We start from the raw sequence: 19,828 nt of genomic DNA, 5'->3' as shown, positions 1-19,828 counted from the left end.
GAATCCCCCATGAATTCTCCACTTGAATTTTCCTATACCCCTAAGGAAAGAGCTTGGCCTGATGTCACCTGTTCTTACGCTTTGTGATGAAGCAGAATGCCCTTCCTCATCTTTAGGGTAAGAGCAGCTCCCACAAGACTGGCTGAAGTGAGAATGAATGAGGCTGAGAAACAAGAAAGGGACAATTTCTGCAAAGTGAAAGACTCTATTTTAAATTCAAACACCACTATTATGTCATTATATATTATTGCTGAGCATAAAAGAGATTTTTAGGAGGCTCTGCTCCTAGTGCAGATCCATAAATTGCAGGTGAGTGTGAGGCTCTGTGATTGATGGAGTCATGACAATCAGGTAGCAAGTAGTGGCAAGCTGAATCCACTGGGATGTGGCATGCACACACTCACTGTAACACTGTATCAAGGTGCCGCGTTAAAACTTAACACTAGTCATTTCCCCCAAACTTATTAAATGGTTGGCAGAAAGAAATGCTTGGTTCTAGGATTGCTTGGTTTTTTATGGGCTGAATTGAGCATTGAAGGCAAAGAAGAGGAAGAAAGACTTGTCGGCAAGTTTGATTTGAATGGGTATGTAGATGCCAAAAACCATTCACTTGTTATTGGAGGACTGTTACCTATTCACTCCAGGACCATCCCAGCTAACAAGACTACTTTGGAGCCAGTATCAGCAAAATGTGAAGAGTAAGCCATTTTTTCTGTCTTCTTTTTGTCTACATCAGTTGCAGGAGCTGGGGGTGAAGGAGTGGTGGGTCTGGGACTGGAGCCGTGATGCCAGCCCTGACTATGACCCTATTTATTTGACTCGGGATAAGTACTTCCTGTTTCTCCAAAGTAGATATTCTAGGATTGCGAAGAAACAAGAAAGAAATTAAAAAGACAGGTTTTGTATGATATAGACATTGCTCCTCAGGGGGTGGTCTGTGGACTAGCAGCATCAGCATCGCCTAAGAGCTTGTTAGAGAAGTAGAACCTCAGGCTGCATCCCACATCTGCTGGAGCAGACCCTGCACTTTGACCAGACCTCCTGATGATTCACACACACATTCAGGCTTGAGAAGCATTAGTGCAGAATTGTGCAGTGTTGCTGCTTTACTGCGAGTTTTTGCTGGACTGAAGTCTCCTTGAGTGAAAATACACAGTGTGGGGATGTGAATTTATTCATGAGCTAGTGTTCACAGCGAGCTTCCTTTAGCTGCAAGGCTTCTGCCCTACTCCTCTCACCCCAGAATTGTCATGTCAAGAAATGGGATCCAGGACTGGTAATCTGAGTTTGCTAAGATCCATTGTAAGAGAGGCAAACATGGGTTTTATTTCTGGGTGTGAAACACACACACACACACACACACACATTTTTGCTATGAAAAGAATGCCAGAAATTAAAAGAAAGAAAGAAAGAAAAACAGTCCACGCTATTCTACTACCATAACAGAGCAGCTCTTTCCTTTTCATTTCCCTGTGTTCGTTCTCAGCCCTTCGTATAAATGCAACCATAATTTTTGCATAGTTGTGGCCATGGCATAGACACAATTTTATATTGTGCATTTTACATCATGTCTTAATCACTTCCATGATGCTTGCTGCATGGTAATTATAATTGTAAATGCATGCTGTAAAAATTTTGGCAACTTCTAATACAATTAAATCCTTACTGATCACAGCACCTTTCCTTTGATTGTATTTCATGGTACATTTTTGAAATTTCACTAGAGGGATGAACATACTGTAATATTGTTGGCAATAGGGAAGGATTGTAGTCAGTCCCTACTTAACTCTTTCCTGGACCTTCTAATTCTTTTCCGTTCTTACAGTGAAGCAAAGGGAAGGGAGAAAAGTGCTTTTGCTCATGGCTGTACTACTTAAAGTGGGCTTATTTGTCAGAGGAGTTTTCACTTATTCAATCTTTAATAACATAAAATGAAAACCAGAGTTTGTCATAGTATATAGTACATTAATATTTCATCAACGGAATTACTTAACTTGTTCTTCACCCTTCATTGCAACTTCTGAAGGTTATCTTCCCAGCAAGGTAAAACAGAAAAACCAATATAGACTTTTTTTTAAGTAAAAATTACCCCTCCCCATTAAAACATAGTTTGACCTATCCACTGTGGTTGACACAGTGATGAGAAGTATGTCCCATTTAAAAAATAATTCACTGTATCAGGGATATTTTGATTTCCCTCTCTAGTCTACTTGTTTTTATTTAGTTTTCAGAGTAGTCTGATAGTTGCTTTGTATGTTCTGTCCCAGGATCTTAACTGTAATCAGTGAGAGAGAGGGTGGTGCGTACTTACTCCATCTTAACTCGAAGCCTCAGTAGCCTTGAAAGGAATACTTCAGCATCTTCTGACTTCCAGTGTTGCTGCTGAGATGTCTGATGACATTCTAATTCATCATATTTTGTGTGAAATTTGTTTCGTGTGGTCCAGGGCTTCTTAAAAGCCAGTTCTTCCTGAATGTGGATCAGTGACACAAGACATCATGGTGGGGGCTCTGCTTGTCTCCCAGACTGTTGACTGAAACCCACATTGCTCATCTTTGTGCCGTATCAGGAGAAAACCTCCCAGCACTGAATTCTTCCTAAACACACCTGTATGCTTTGGACATGAACAATAGTCCATATTTACATAGTTTGATACATTTTCTTTAAAATTAGAACTATGTAATGCATTTTCACCCATAACCGTCAACATCTGTGCCCAACCCCAGTATTTTTCCAGGCCTCTCAATTTTCCTCCACCTGATACAACGTTCCCTCCTAATTGGAGAGTCCTCGCAGGGGCCTGGGTGGGTGGCATTCAGGAGCCAGGCTGGGCCTAATCTGATAGTAATTTCATTTTGGCATCATTAATTTTTACCTATAACTGGTCTAGATATGCAAACTGGAGTTTGGAGAAGTCTCATTTCTAAACCTACAATTTTCACAGGATGCTAGTTTTGATTGGCCATCAGCTTAAGTGTACAGAAGAGGAAGATTTTTTTTATTATTTTGAAAATGTTGTTCAGAGCAGAGAAAGGCAGTAAAACTGAAGGAGGGAGGGAGTATTTTAATTCTTGTTTTGGTTAATCTAAACAAAGTTAGGATTTAGAGAAATTTTCTGGGGAACGAAAGGTATATACACTGTATAACAGTACTGTGGGTGTCATCGTGGAAATCAACAAATGAAAGAAAAATCACCCTAAATTCTACCCTTTCAATAATTATTCTGTGCTCAGTTAAAATTTTTTCCTGTTGATAGTTATCCAAATGCTCACATAATTTATATGTAGTTTTTTTTTAATGTTGAAATGAGATTTCATTGGTATACAAGCTAAGGGAAGTATGTTTTGCAAGGTACTGTATTTGCAGTGCAAAATTCTATATGTAGTTTTAATTATAGCATAGAAACAACTGCATACAGGCTGTTTCACCTAATATTATATGCATGCTGCAGTGTAATTTCTCTAATTACAGAGTTTTTAATGATGGAAAATGTTCCCATCATGCCAATGTACCATAATTTATTATTGCTGGGCATGTAAGTTCTTTCTGGTTTTTCAATAGTATAAATAAATCCGTGTTGAACAGTTTGGGATATACATAGTTTTTTCCTGTGGGAAGAACAATTTCTTCAGATAAATTCTCTGGGGTAGAACTATTGATTCAAAGTGAACATTTTTCTAGCTCTTGAAATGTATTGCTATCTCACCTTTAAAAGATATTGCTATATTTATTTCAAAAATGTGTATGCCAGTTTATATTGCCACCCTTGTAAATTTAGAAGCCGGCTGTCTTGAGACGATAAAGCCCTTCATGTTCTGGCTCCTCGCTCTCCAATCTCCTCTCCTGGTGTCATATCTGTTTCTACTCTGTTCTACAAGTGTACTGATCTGCCTGCACCTAGCATGTCTTCACATGTACTGTTCCCTCCGCTTGCAGCATCTGTCCCCTGTTTTTATGTCACCTGTCAAGCCTCAGCTTAGCTGTTAAGTCCTCCAAGGCGAGGCACCTCTTTTTTCTCTAGCCCATGGTCCTTATGTCTGCCGTGGTCACTGTGTTTATCATTTTTGTCGGGCTATTGTCCTTTTTCTTCACCCAGACACCGCAGTGCTCATTTTGTTCACTGTTGTAGCTGTAGTGGCTAGCACCAGGGGAACTCAATAACTGCATATTTAATGAAAAACAAAGCTAAACTAAACTAAAAAACCCAATTAAAGAGACATGGAGGAAATATGTACTCTGCCAACAGGGCTATTTGCTATTAGATATTTAATTCAAAAGTATTTATTGAGTAGAAGATACGGAGTTAGATGCTATAGCTACAGAGGACGTTAAGAGAAAACATTCTTGAGGTCCTTGCTTTCAAACTAGGTTACAGTTTGGTTAAAACTGGGAAGAAATAAAATTGGGACTAGAGTAATTATTTTTAATGGAGGGGAAATTGAAAAAATGTGACAGTGGACTACAGGAGAAATAGTTTCCCTTTTTAATGGCTAAGGAATGGAAGAGAGGAGGCATCTTACTCATGGTTAAATGTGAGAATGGTAGGAAAGACATTTTTCAACTGAAAAATATCTCAACATTAACAATCAAATTATGGCAGGAAAATGATCTAATCAGAGTCATAATATATATAGTATATATAAATTTTATATACTGCTTTTATGAAGTTGTATCATAAGCATTTTTGTGTATTTTCAAAAAAATTTTTTTATTATAATTAATGTCCAAAAGAAAACAAGAGAAACCTATAGGAAAGTAAGGAGGAGAGAAAGGAGACTCATATGGTACCAAGGGACTTCCAATGAATGGGGGAAAATGAGGGGTGCCCCACGTGGTGGGGAGAACTGAGATTATAAGAATATTTTTGTGAAAAGAGATAATCAGCAGTTAGGGGAGACTATATCAAGAAAGATATACAGAGCAAGAAAATGTCCAAAAAGGTGCTTCCCAACCCAAACCGATCAATAATGAATATGATTCAGACTTAGACCCTTTAAGTTTACAGTATCTTTTATGAAATATTAACATGCTCAGATGAGGGAGGTGCCCACTGGTGCCTGCATGGGAGGTTTTGGCAAAACACCCTCAGCACCAACCCCAGCTAAAAGCTGCTTCCTCCTCAAAGACCCCCCAACTGACTAAGGCCTTACAAAAGCTGTTTCCTTTTCAGGTTCAACTTCCGGGGATTCCGCTGGGTGAAAACCATGATCCACTCCATCAAGGAGATTAATGAAAGGGAGGGTATTTTGCCCCAAGTCACTTTGGGCTATTAGATCTTTGTAACTGTTTCACCGTCTCCAAATCTGTGGAAGCGGCATTGGTATTCCTTACCAGGCAGGAAGAAAACAAGCCCAATTTCAGAAACAGGACTGGAGCAATTCTGGCAGGAGTTATTGGAGCAGGCGGGTCATCCTTGCTGACTGCTGCTTCAAGAATCCTAGGGCTGTGTTATTTACGTCCGGTATTTCAGAATATTGTGCTGAGTACTCACTTATAAAGAAACACAAGCGATGTCTGTGGAAATTGCAGCAAAAAGTAAGGTGCTCAGGTGAGGCTGGGGTAAGTTGCAGAGACAGACATGATGGTGGTGATGCAGATGCCCCTAGTTGTTCTGTTCAGTCTGGCCTCAGCAAGTGTGGCTGGTGGTTTCAGGCTCTTCTACATCCCTTAGGATCCTGCTTTAATTTTTAGCTTGGGGTTGGGACCCGGTGATCTGTATTTTGACATCTCACTAGGCAGTACACTCTGAAGCACAGAGTAGGTGATTGAGAAGTACTTGTTGGTTGATTGATAGGTGGTATAGGAACTCATTTTGTCTCTTATTAATACTTACTAACTTCTATTAATACTTATTAATCATGACCTGTTTTGTTCATACACTAGCTACTGAAATGAGCTTGGGAATTTTACAAGAGACGGTGTTGGGATGCTAATGTACAGAATATTTTAAATTCAGGGATAGTGACACATTTCAATCTAAGGAAAGATGATATTAGGAAGAATGGATTATTAAGAAAATATGAATAAAGCTCTATATTCATTTCCAGGGATGGTTCACAAAAGTATCAATAGTCAGGACTTATTAAAGTGGATGATGATTAAGCTTATTTGTGTTACTGAAGTAATGGGACAAGTTGAAATAATTGTAAAAAGTAGCATTTACATTGCAGCGTATACAGCTGCAAATACAAATGTAGGAGGAACAGGGTAACACTGAGAAACAGAACCAAGAGGAAGGGCCAAGTGACACAGCTGATACCTTTGGTGTGAGCTTCACGCAGCTCAGACAAACTGCTGCTGCACTGAGCTGTCTGCCACAAAATACCGACTCTGGTCCAGGCACCGGCTAGGAACCTCTAGATAGGTTTTTCTCATTTAAATCCTGTAGTAAATCTGCAAAGAAGGTAAAAGAAATATTATATACAATAGACACTTTCACATTTGTTGTTTCATTTAGTATGCTGAGCAACCCTAAAATGTAGATGTCATAAGCTCGATTTCTCTCACGGGGAAACTGAGATTCAGAAGGTTTAAGTAACTTGTCCACAATCTTACATGATGATGTAGCCAGAATTAGAAATCACGTGCCTCTGCTTCCTAAAAGAGATTCTCTCCTACGTATGACTTCCATGATGTTGCTGCTTGTGAGGTTTCAAAGAAGAATGTAAACTTGAGCGAACGGAGTAAGAATAGGACAAAGGATAGGGTAAAGAGAAAATAGGAATCACCTGTCACTTATGAAAGAACTGGCAGTGATGGAGCTGTGGAATTATACTACGGGAGCTCTTCCTGGAGGTAACGCGGCAATAACATGGGATGGGCTGGCCTGGGGAAATGCGGCATGTCTTCTAAACTGCAGAGTTGCTGAGGTTAAGGGTGAGGTACAACAGAAACGTATGTAAGATTGTGAGAGATTCATGGTACTGGCCACGCTCATTCTTAAATTCTCACTCATGGAAATTATGCACAAGAATCACTGGCAAAATGAGAAAAATGCCTGTTCGTATATCTAGGCAAGTGCTTATAAACTGAAGGCTTCTAGTAACTTTGTTGGAGAACTTTGTTGGGCTTAAAGTGACGTTCCCTACCATCTTTCTCAAGCTAAATCTTAGGACTTAAATACCCAGAAGTCCTGGCAGAGAGAAAGAGAGAAGAGGAGAAAAAGAAGGAAAGTGGTGGTGATGGAGAGAGAAAGAGAAGGAGACAGAGAGGGAGAGAGACAGGGAGAAACTGGACCTACCAAATAAATTGTGAGTCTACTTATGCCATCATCTGAGTGGTTGAGGAGTTAGATTTGAGAAAGAGCCTGCATGGCTTGAATCACGCACCTAGTCTCAGGAAAACATCGATAAGAGGGCAGATTACTTCCTTTTCATTGCCATGACCCCACCTGTGAAAAGTGGTGCATTGAATGTCATCATCTTAATAATTAGCTCCTCCAACTCCCTTGGGCTGGGTTGAGAGAAGGAGGGATAGGAAAGCCCAGAGTGCTCCCTCTAACAGTCCCCATCACCTGTGGAGTAGGGAGAGAAGGAGAAGTCCTTTTGCCTGTGGAAGGGTGTGGGAACAAAGGGAGAACTGTTAGGTTCCCCCCTTCTCCAGTACAAATACACAGAGATGGTGTCATTTGGGATTTGGCTACTGCTTCCTAATAACTACATGAATATTTTCAATCGTAGGTGGGCTGTGCTTCTACCTGCTCAGTTCTCAAATACCAGTTTCCGTCTTATCTTCCCACAGTAGCCAGTGATAAGATCTAGTCGGAGGCCGTGGTACAACTTATCCAACACTTTGGTTGGGTCTGGATAGGCACCATAGCAGCTGATGATGACTATGGAAAATACGGAGTAAAAATCTTTAAGGAAAAAAAGGAGAGTGCCAACCTCTGTATTGCATTCTCCGAAATCATTCCCAAGGTCCATTCTAATGAGAAAATGCAGAAAGCTATTAATGCCGTAAAGAACTCCACTGCCAGAGTCATTGTGCTTTATGCATCTGATATTGACCTAAGTCCTTTTGTGCTGGAAATGGTTCACCATAACATAACTGACAGAACATGGATAGCGAGTGAAGCCTGGATCACCTCAGCCCTCATTGCAAAGCCTGAATATTTCCCATATTTTGGTGGAAGTATTGGATTTGCAGTACCCAGAGCTGATATATCAGGATTAAAAGAATTTCTTTATGATGTCCATCCCAGCAAGGATCCAAGTGATGTCCTGACCATTGAATTTTGGCAAACTGCTTTTAACTGTACGTGGCCCAATAGTAGTGTTCTGTACAACATTGACCATAGAATGAATATGACTGGTAAAGAGGACAGATTGCATGCCATGTCTGATAAATTCTGTACTGGAGAGGAGAAGTTGGAAGATCTTAAAAACACCTATCTGGATGTGTCTCAGCTAAGAGTTACAAACAATGTGAAACAAGCTGTGTACTCTATGGCATATACCCTGGATCATCTAAGTAGATGTGAAGAAGGATACGGACCACATATTCCAGGAAACACCTGTGCATATATACCTGATTTTGAGCCTTGGCAGGTAAGTCATTGTTTGTTTTACTTCATGATATAGTTTGTCATGAAGAGTATCCATACTATTAAAACCATTGATCTGCTTTTGTACTTAATAGGTATGATTTTATCACATGGAGACCTAAAAGAATGACTTCCTTCTGTGACCTAAATGCACATCTTAGAGTTTCCATTTGTTCACAGAGTTATTACTAGATTTGTTGTGAATGATCGAAAACCTAAAAGAACAAACAGCACCATGAAACGATAGGTTTTTTTCCTTTACATAAATGAAGTTCAAAGATTAGCATTCTGGGACTGAAAGAGTGGCTTGGGGATCAAGATTCCTTCTACCTCGCTGTTTCACCACTCTGAATCTGTGGGTTCACCTCATAATCCCAGATGGCTACATGAGCTTCAACCCTTATGTCCACACTAAGCCAGGAGGAAGGAGAAAGGACAAAGATGTGTATATCTCTCTATTTAAGAATATTTCCTGGAAATTACATACAATTCTCCTTACACCCCATTAGCCAGAATCTAGTTATATGATCACATGTAACTGCAAAGGGAAGATGTAGTCTTTGTGCAGCGTTAGAGGGGCCATGCTAGTGTGTGATGTCTAGGACGTGAATATTACTGGGATCACCTTGGAGATTGGAACTCATATCGCCTGTCTCAGATCTGATGTCCCAGCAATTCATTTGGGGTACAGAAGCCCTAATGGTCTCACCAAGATGCACAGCTAATCAGAGTGCTCCTCTGTTTGCATCCTTGAGTCCCTCCCCTCTCCTATAAAGGGCAGAGCATGAGCATCCCCGGTCTGGCACTGTCAGCATCTCTAACTCCATTGCTCCTTCCATGACCCTTAGCACTTTATTCTCCAGCAACACCAAATCACCTGTCACTCCCAACAGACTCCACAGTGGCTAGAACCACTGCATCTGCATTTTTATTTTTATTTTTAAATTGATCCCACATTGCATTTGGTTTTGTGTTTCTTTAGCCTCCTCCAATCTGTGGCAGTTTACCATTCTCCCTTGTATTTTGCAAACCTGCTGCTTTCTAATAAGTAATGTCCAGCTATTTATAAAATGTTTTTCAATTTGTGTTTGTCTAATTTCTTCCCTCAAGATTAGGTTGAGGTTATGCATTTTTGCAAGAATGCTGTAAAAGTGATGTGTATCCTTTTCTATGCCTCATAGCAGGAGGTATATGATGTCAACTGTGTCTCATTAATGGTGACATTAATTTGGATTATTTAGTGATAGTGATGTCACCATGTTTTTCCATTATAAGGTTACTATGTTTCCCTTTGTAATTAATAATTATCTTTTTTGGCAATATTTTGAGGCTCTGTAAATATTGTGTTTTTCATAAGGCTTTGGTCTACAAATTTTAGCATCCATTGATGATGATTCTTGCCTGAAACAACTATTACTGTATTGTTTTAAAAACAGTGATTTCTCTATTTCCCTCATTCCTTCTACATTTATTAACTGGAATTTTACTTTTTCCTCACTAATTTATTTATATCAATATAGTCTCATGGGTATTTATTTCTATTCTATGAGTATAATAGTTCATAACTATCATTATGTATTTTGTTGCTCAAAATTCAGGTTTGACCATTGGCAGCCACTTTGAGTTGCCTCCTATTTCCTTTTGACACATCACTATAATTTCAGATTAATTTACTTTCTGGAACCCAAGGTGTTCCAGGCTCATCTTGTATTTCTCTGCCCCAGTCTTGTAGTCAGCCATTTCTCCAAGGAGTCTTGTTTCCATTTACTGGAGAATGGAATTTAGAAAGCAAGATCTGAGTACTAAGTTGTTCACTGGTACTGGGGAAATTGTGGTAAATTAAAAATGAGAAATTAAGTTATGCTATAGGTGAGTTCTTTAATTTTAAAAGAAATCCTCTGAGTACTTCTTTTTTAATAAAAGGATCCTTATTGATGGTAAACAACAACCCTCTAATTTATTATTTGAAGATATCAATATTACAATTTAAATTTGCTCCAAAAGCAACAAATATATCTTAGGACTGCAGAGAAAAGAGTTTTTAGGAAGGGTCAAGAGACCACACAGTGTCAAGGTGAATGTTGATGGTTTAGTCCAAGACAGAATTCATGCTCCTCGACTCATTCCCTGAATGGTGTAAGTTAAAATTGGGGGAAAAAAAAAGACCTCACAGTAGAGAGAGTTAATAGGCACATTTACGAATGCTTCATAAATGTATCAAAGTAAGAAATTGTGACTTATTTAAAACCAAAATGATAATGCACTCCATACTCATTTTCCTCAGCTTATCACATTATCAGGCTTGGTCAGAATATATATATATATATTCATGATACCCTTTTACTCTTATGGTTTATTTAGACATTTCTAAATTCTTTTGCATGCCTGGTGGTAGGGAACTGTGTCCTACCATCCAATGATGATAAACAGATAGAATTATGGAAAGGTTGTAAAGTGGCAGCCTTTTAAAATTTCCTTGCTTTACTCTTTTGAAGATTGGAAAAGAAAAATGTGCCTCTCCCCAATGGACTTGGCAGTGAAAGTCACTTTGTTGTGAACTCTGGTGAAGATTTCATGATGACTGAGACTAGCACACAGTAAAAGGGGGCGAGGGGGAGATAAACGTGCAAGTGACCTGGAGGAGCCCCCGTGGTGCATGGTGATTATTATGGCACCTTGGCGTACTGACTTACTAACAGCTTTCAGCTGTGTTACCTTAGTCCCCATGACAGAGGTAGGGCAGGAATGATTTCCCTTCTAGAGACCAGAAAACGAATTCTTATTTAGGATGTATGACTTGCCCAAGGCCATGTCATTTGACAAGAGCCAAAATATGACTCTGAATCATCAGACACCATAATTCAGGCTCCCTCCTCTATGTTGGGTGGTTTCTCTGGTTTGTGGAGGGTTAGGGATTGGACTGGGTCTCTGGTTGGGAACGTAAGTCCAGCATGTGGTTCTGAGAAAAACCAAGGGCATATGATATATCCCAGTGCAGACTGATTACCTTCATACTGAGGAATACATGCCCTTACTCCAGCTAAGTTTGACTGGGTGAAGCAAGAGTACGAGAGGTATTGTTTTGTTAGGGGATTCTTGCTGATATCTGTAAAAGCATTCTGTTGGTGTACAGTCATTCCCATCTACCACTGTACTCTTGGCCATGGCTTCTGTGGCACTCCCTTGTCTCACATATTACTCCCTTGGCTTAGGAAATATTCTCCCTGTCCCCAGTAATCGTCAGGCAGAGTGCTACTAAGTTTTTAAAGCTCACACGGCCACTTTCTGGGGAAACTGCCTCCAATTTTCCTAAGCAGTTAGCCACTCCCTCATCTATGCCCTCTTAACCCTCTTTCCACAACAGCAACAGAGAGTAGACTGAATTTTACTATTAGCACCTGTTTATTTGTCTAGCCTTTCTACTGGACCGTGAGCTTTGCAAGGGTAAGAAATGGATCTTGTTGACTTTCCTGTCTCTAGCTCCTGACGAACAGGGGCGGGAGTGGTGGTAGGAGGGCAGACTGGTCCCTGAAAGCCTACATGTGGAAGAAATCTAAGAAGAAATGTCCTCCCTTCCCTAGGTATGTAGGTATTCGGAGATATTCGGCACCATTTTACCTTAGTGCCTGTCCAATAGAAATTTACAAGCCATGCGGGTAATTAAAAATTTTCTAGTAACCAAATTAAAAACTAAGAAGGAACAGATGAAATTAAATTTAGTATATTTTATTTAACCCCAAATAATATTTTAGCATCATGTTAATATATTAAAATGATTATATAAAATTACTAATGAAAGAGTTTACATTATTTTGAACTTTCTGCAACCCAGTAGGTGTTTTACACTTAGAGCCCATCTCAATTTGGCCAGCCACTTTTCAAGTTGCAATGACCATATGTGGCCAGAAGTTGTATTAGACAGCAGAGGTATAGAAGAAAAGGAAAAACTTCAGTCCCATGAGTGAAATATGAGTTTTGAGATTAGTCTCTTTAAAAACCCTGTTTTCTAGGCAATCAAATTTTTACAATTGTTTTTTCCTCTGTTGTTTTCCCCCCTTGTTTTCTAGTTGATGTACTATTTGAAGACACTTAAGTTTACAACCCATAATGGAATGAGAACAGAAATGGATGATAATGGAGATGTGACTGGATACTATGACATTCTAAACTGGCAATTAGATGATAATGGAGAGACTGCCTTTGTGAAGGTCGGAGAACATATATTCACAAACTCTAAATCTGAACTCGTGATGAATAAGAACGCGATAATATTTTGGAAGATGGAATCATGGGAGGTTAGTTACTCTGACATCTTATCTTGTTTATATGTACAGAGAATTGCATTTTTGTATTGTTTCAGGTGTTATGAAATATTAGAAACCTGAAGTTGGTGATTCCAAGTTAATCTTCCCAAATATAATACATATCTTTTTTTCTTTTTCTTTTTCTTTTTAAATGGCGGTACTGGGGATTGAATGTTTCAAGACCTTGCCCTAAAGCCAGTGCTGTCTCTACAAAGTTTGGATCTATTTTAATGTAGGATGGGCATTTTCTTTCTAGGAATGATTTTGTCTTCTCCCCCATTAACCTTTGGGTGTCTGCTTTCCTGACTCTTCTCTGCAGTTTTCCCAGTTTCTCTTCATTTTCCACACCTCTAGGGATGAGGAGGGAGTCTAGAGATGGCCTTGCTGAGATTTAATGGCTATTTCTCTAGTTATACGCACTCTGAAATTCACAGTATTTTCAGGCTCTTTATGATGCTGAAGTCATGGGTCATGTGTGGTTTTATTGACTTCTTTTTCCTTTTAAACCTGTATGGTCTCTTTCAGAGAATGGGTGGAGAGATTCAGAGTTTAGCAGCTACCATTACTCTGGGGTAACCCAGAAGTCCTTCCCTTCCCTGTCTGACTGTGGCCCTGGAGGAACTTCATTTCTTCTTTTTTTCTCATTTATTCCCAGGGTCAAAGAATGGGAAGAAGGATTTACAAGTTCATAACATAAGCTGATGTAGGGAACACTAGCTTCCAGTATGGTATATATATGTATATATGGCGCACAAACATGTCAATAAGTTTTAATGTGTCATTCAAAAAGTCCTTTATTGAGAGGTTATTTAGGAGAAAAAGATGAGTTTCATAAATTTTAAAATTCTTTTTAAGAATTGTTTTTAAAATTGTTTTGGAAAGTAGTAGACGTAAGGTTTGAGGATTTGGCTATAAAGTACTTATCCCAGACAAAAAGCTATTACTTTCATTATTATTGTTATTCATTAATAATAATGCATTATTAATTATTATTACAATTTTGATTCCCCTGTCTCCTATAGCAACAGGAGGGCTTTGATATACAGAACTGCAGCTCTGAACATTTTAAAAGAGAAGCTAGAGACTGGGTCCCCTGGTTAACGCAATGCAAAGAGAACACCTAGAGAAGCTAGGAGAGGAGAGTTCGGAGGAAGCGTCATCACTTGTCAGATGGCTGAACTTTCTACCCTGAATGAAATATTAGTTCTGGAGAGTAGAACTGTAGGGCTTTTCATATTCTAGTTTAGTGTTTACCTGTAGTGTTACAGTAAAGCGATAGGGTGGTGGAAGAGCCTGTCAATTTAGTCTTCCACGTGAATCCCAGGGTGGAGGAACCCGCAGGAGGGAGAGAGAGCTGAAAGTAGGTGTCAGGACAGCCGGCGCTTCTTCTTTGCTGCTGCAAGAACTTTCTTGGTGGGGGAGGATGTCTTTTTTCATCTCGTTTCTTATTAATGTATCTTCCCTCTTCTCATGTGGCCTTTTGATCTGAGATAGAGATCTCCAGATAGTCTTCCAAATCATGCTGAGAAAGGATATACGAATATATGACAAAAAAATTAAGATTTCTGAGCTCCTATGCTGTGCCAGGTACCTAGGGGATCTTTTTAAAAAGTCTCTTTTTATCTCTGATTTTGGTCCTTGGCTTTCCATGGGTAGCAGTAAACATACATAGACTCATACATGCTGACACACACATACACACACATTAGTTCCTCCCTTTCTGGGCCCATCCTTAAGCAGCTCTTGAATACATTATGGCAGGATACAAAAATAAAACCTTAGCGTTTGCCACTATAGGGGCCACAGCTCTCTTCTGCATTTTATTTCTTTGACTTAGAGCTGTTCTGTCCAACACAGTTGTCCCTAGCCATATGTAGCTTTTAAAATTAAAATTAATTAAAATTAAAAATTCAGTTCCTTAGTCACATTAACTGCATGTCACGTGCTCAACTGCCACATGTGGTTAGAGGCTGCCATACTGGACAGCACAGATCTATAACACTCCTGTCACTGCAGGAAGACAGGGCTGCCCTAGGCCTGGAGTAGAAACCACCTTCTGTGGCCCAGAGCTCTCTTCCTGAAAGGGGCCTGAGGCTTTTCACTTTTGTATTCCTAGGCTAACCATATAGCAGGTGCTCAATATAATGTTTTACATGAAAAAAGAAATGTTACTACTTGTGTATACAAAGTTCATATGATGTGCGTTCTACTAAAAATTGATGGAAAGATAGTAAAATGTAGTAGTAGATTTCTATTTTAATAATGTTTCATTAAAGCATAATAATTTTATTTTTCTCATCTTTATCAAAACTAGGGTTATATTATATTTGTACAATGGAATTGGTTTGAATGTAATTCAGTACAGATTCACTAAGCATCTACAGTGAGTCCACCTCTGTATTAAAAACTGCAAAAAGACCACTGCCCTCACAGCACTTACCATCTAATAATTAATTAACTGAACAGATATGTATTGAGCACAATATTGTATGTAGTAGACACTGTTCTAGGAACTGAGGATATGTCAGTGTTCAAAATAGAACAAATCTTGACCTATTGGGACTAACATTTCAGTGGGAAGAAATAGGCAATATACAAGATAAATAAATCAGTGATATAGTATTTTAATGGGTGATAATGTTAGGGAGAGAAAAATAGCAGGGATTGAAACAAGGGGTACTGGGGGGAGTGTTGTAATTTCACATTGTGTAGTTAGGGAAGTCCTCACTGAGGTGACATTTGAACAAAGAATTGAAAGGAAGTGAGTCCATGCATTATCTAGGGGAAAAGCATTCTAAGTGGAGGAAACAGGACTTCTAAACCCTGAGGCAGGGTTGTGCTTGGCATTTTGGAAGAACAGCAAAGAGGTCAGTGTGGCTGGGAAGAGTGAGAGAGAGAGCAGTGGGAGAGGAGATGAGAGGGGTGCGAGGGTCAGAGCACATCGAGTGTTGTGGGCTGTTGGAGGACTTTGGCTTTTACTCTGAGTGAAATGGGGAGCCATGGAAGACTTTTGACAGAGAAGAGTCGTGATCTGACTTAGAGTTTAAAGGATTATTCTATCTGCCATGTTGCAAATAGACTGAAGGGGACAACAGTAGCATTCACTGGATTTGCTGATGGAGTGAACTTGGAAGTGCCCTGCATCAACAGTTAGTAAATGGTATAAGGAATGATTTAACTCACGATAATATACTGAGTCTTAAGGTCAGTGAGCAGATGGGCCTGAGTGAAGGAGAGGGTACATGTAGGCAAATAATAGAAGATAAGTTTGGAGATGATGGATGAGACAGGTGGTGCCAGTGACAGAAATGGGGAATTTGGAAGGAGGACTGGGCTAATGGGGGTAGTTTTGGAAATGCTGAATTTGAGGAGATGGTGGAATCTCAGAGTAGGGGCATGTTGGAAGGTTAGCATATGGAATTAGAGGTCCGATGGGGAAGTTGGTGCTAGAGTCAAGATTTTGGAGTTCTTATGTAGAGGTGCTAGTTGAAGACAAGAGAATGAATGTGCTGCTTTATATTGAGAGATAAAAGTAAAGGATCAAGGATAAAACCCCAAAATGCCCACAGTAATGAGGTAGGTAGAGGAGGTAGAACCAACAAAAATGAAAAAAAAAAAAAAAAAAAAGCAAGGAAATCCAGGTGGAAACTTTCTCAACCTGGCAAGTGGTAGAGACAAAGGGCTTTGTTACACGCATTGTATTTGTCTTTGCTAGCTTCGCCATTCAGTGTGTACTGATCTGTGTCATCCCGGGACCTGGACGGGGATTCATCAGGGGGAACCAATATGCTGCTTTGACTGCATCCCATGTGCTGATGGACATGTGTCATGGGAACCAGGTAGAAATGATCATTTTTTTAAATTGATATTAAAATGCAAGTAGGTTAAACATGTTTTGGCAAAGAGGGCCTTGGAGCCATCTTTGTAAATAGATGTGGACAACTTATCATAAAAATTATAATTCATCCAAACTATTGGATGTTCTGTTCAGTGAAAAAAATATAACATTGAATTTTAGTTCTAAGGCTGCTACATTTGGGAAAAAGACCTGTGTCCATGAATGTAAGAGAGGAAACAATTTTTTTAATGAAATGTGAAATAGGAATACATGGATTTGTAAAAAGTATTTAAAATTATTTCAAGTTCTGAAGTAGACTAAACATTAGTTATGGAAAAATAGTGAGTAATTAATAAGTAAGTGAATTACAGTTCTGTGTTTTACAGAATTATCCCTAATTTGGAAATATAAGATCTAGAATTACATCTCTAAAGACAATTGGCTTAGGACCATAATTACTCAAGATTTGTAGGACAGCTGAATTCTGTAACTACTGCTCTATGAATTTTTCACTACTACCTGCTGAATTGCTGCTCTCTGTGACCAGAATTTTAGCTGGGCTTGATATGCTTAGCCTCATGAAGCATGTTGGAGCAGGTTTATTTTTATCTCTACCTTCTGTTAAAGGTAACACAAATTGTACCTGTCCTTTGCCAAAAGGCCCTCAATAGCAACTTATTTAAAAGAGAATTTTCAAAACATAAAAATTTTCGCAAATGGAAAACAAGCACAATGTCACCTGGAACAAATCCTTGGACCCCACGTGGCCCCGTCTCTGCACAGAGTTACATCAAGAGCAGTCCAGTCCAGCAGGCAGAAGTGACTGAGGGGGAATCCAGTTTTAACCTGCGTCTTTCAAAGACCAGTGAAGAGATCCACTTCATACCACAAATTCATCCCAAATAACTTTTTCTTATGTCACAATACTCTCCTTTTAGAGTCTCTGCCCAGCCAAATGCCTCAAATGTTTTCTGAACCTTAGTCAACAGGGTTGTTGTTTTTGTTTCTCTTCTTCTTATTCTCGACCTTTTTCTACCTGTTCTCTCAAATCTGCATCTGGAGGGTGAGGAGGGGAGAGCTGAGCGGGCAAAGGCAAAATTCTCTCCAGTGGGTGGGGGAGATGTTGAATGCAAGATTGAAAACGCTCGTATTTTCATAAATCTTATCCCTGTTACAATTCTCTTTCACCTTAGTAGCTTTAATGTTCTCACATTTCTGTGGATTGTTCTCGGGTTTATGAGGGTACACAACTCCCTTCTCAAGTAGACAACTGAAAGAGAAAGAAAGATGCATCTTCCTGAAAAAGGCCCATGTAGGAATGGCTGAAACCAAGAAGGAGACTGAATTTCAAAAATTAAAATAAATTCTCCATCTATAATATTAGCTGCACACCATTTACCACTGTTGTTTTTTTTTGTTTTTGTTTTTGTTTTTGTTTTTGTTTTTGTTTTTGTTTTGAGGTATTATATATTCTCTATTAAAAAATTCAGTGAGTCCTGCACTAGGCCTTTGGCTGCTTTGGGCTATTCATAGCTGAAGAGGACAACTGGATTTCTTTGTAGTCAGTTCTCTGTTCTTTGTGCATTAGGTCAAAGGGAGTGTGAACAATGTGGTGACAACTGTTGGCTGAATGCACAAAAGAGCGAGTGTGTGCTGAAAGAGGTGGAATTCCTGGCTTATGATGAAGCCCTGGGATTCACTCTTGTCATTCTCTCCATCTTTGGGGCGCTCGTGGATTTGGCAGTCACAGCTGTGTATGTGATACACACACACACTGCACTTGTGACCGCCAATGACTGGGAGCTGAGCTTTCTCATTCAGGTTTTTCTTGTCGTCACGCTGCTGTCTTCCATGCTCTTCATTGGCAAGCCACACAACTGGTCCTGCCTGGCAAGCCAGGTCACTCTGGCACTGGGCTTTTCTCTCTGCCTGTCTGGCATTCTTGGAAAGACTATTTCACTGTTTTTAGCCTACAGAATTTCCAAATCCAATACCCGCCTTATATATCCATCTGCCCTCTTTATCGCAAAGTCGTCGTGTTAATCTCTGTTCTAGTTGAGGTTGGCATATGCACAGCCTATTTAATACTGGAACCCCCAAGGGTGTACAAGAACATGGAATCTCAAAATATAAAGATTATTCTGGAATGTCATCAAGGTTCTATAGAATTTTTATGCTCTGTGTTTGGGATGGATGTCTTCTTGGCCTTGCTGTGCTTTCTTACGACCGTTGTGGCTTGCCAGTTACCGGACAATTACAATGAAGGAAAATGCATCACCTTCAGGATGCTAGTTTTCTTCATCATCTGTGTCTCTTCTGTCCCTGCTTACTTGAGCACCAAAGGCAAGTTCAAAGTGGCTGTGGAAATATTTGCAATCTTGACATCCAGCTATGGTTTGTTGGGTTGTATATTTGAGCCCAAGTGCTTCATTATTTTGCTGAGGCCAAAGAGGAACATAGGTGAAATTGTTGGCAGAAGAGTCCCCACTATAGATAAGAGCATCCAACTGTCTTCAGCCTCTGTAAGCAGTGAGCTCAATGACACCACGGTGTCAACTGTTCTGGGTGACTAGAGTCGTGAGTTGTGAGTGTCCTTCAAAGCTGCAATGGTGACATAGCTTAACTGTCCCTTTCAGGTGATTCCCATAGTAACTGCTGAAGCTCTGGGGTAGTACTAAGGATTTGGGTTCTGATAGCCTGGTCAAAGCATGGCATATGAGATCTCATCCTGTAAGATACCATTTAGCATGAGGTAGAATAACTGTTACTATTGAAATTATAAACCACTTTATTCAACACATTTCATAGTACTTTGGTATAAAGAGTGTATGGTAGAGGATATAATAATGGGTGCAAGTAATCTGAAATGTTGGATTAAAATATTTGGGTCTTGCATAAATTTTTTCCCTTATATCATGGCTGTCTGATCCAGAAATTTACATTAGACAGAGTTACCTTGTGCGGAGCAAGAGACATCTTGTTTTACATCCTGTTAATGCCTCTATGGAATAGACAGCTTTTCTCTGGCTGAGGTAAGAATTACATAGACTTTCCCTTGGACCAGAGCATTAGGCAAGAGAATTTATGTTTCAAAGGATTCTGCAGCATACAGAGAATATTGAAGGAATTGAGATGTGAGTAAAA

At 39.5% G+C, this 19,828-nt stretch overlaps 1 protein-coding gene across 1 annotated transcript; it reads left to right on the top strand.

Annotated features, from left to right (window-relative positions):
* Positions 1-374: 374 nt before the first annotated feature.
* LOC105066713 (vomeronasal type-2 receptor 1-like) lies at positions 375-19,257 on the top strand. Its single transcript, XM_010952116.3, is given in 8 exon segments — positions 375-698; positions 5,171-5,277; positions 5,280-5,461; positions 7,680-8,546; positions 12,610-12,837; positions 16,562-16,685; positions 18,273-18,685; positions 18,688-19,257. Coding segments are annotated over 8 exon segments (2,721 nt in total). The 5' UTR covers positions 375-468.
* Positions 19,258-19,828: the final 571 nt, after the last annotated feature.

The sequence above is a fragment of the Camelus bactrianus genome, chromosome 1, assembly GCF_048773025.1.
Source record: "Camelus bactrianus isolate YW-2024 breed Bactrian camel chromosome 1, ASM4877302v1, whole genome shotgun sequence".
In the NCBI taxonomy this organism is placed as follows: Eukaryota; Metazoa; Chordata; class Mammalia; order Artiodactyla; family Camelidae; genus Camelus; species Camelus bactrianus.
This window is presented reverse-complemented; position numbering and strand designations above follow the sequence as displayed.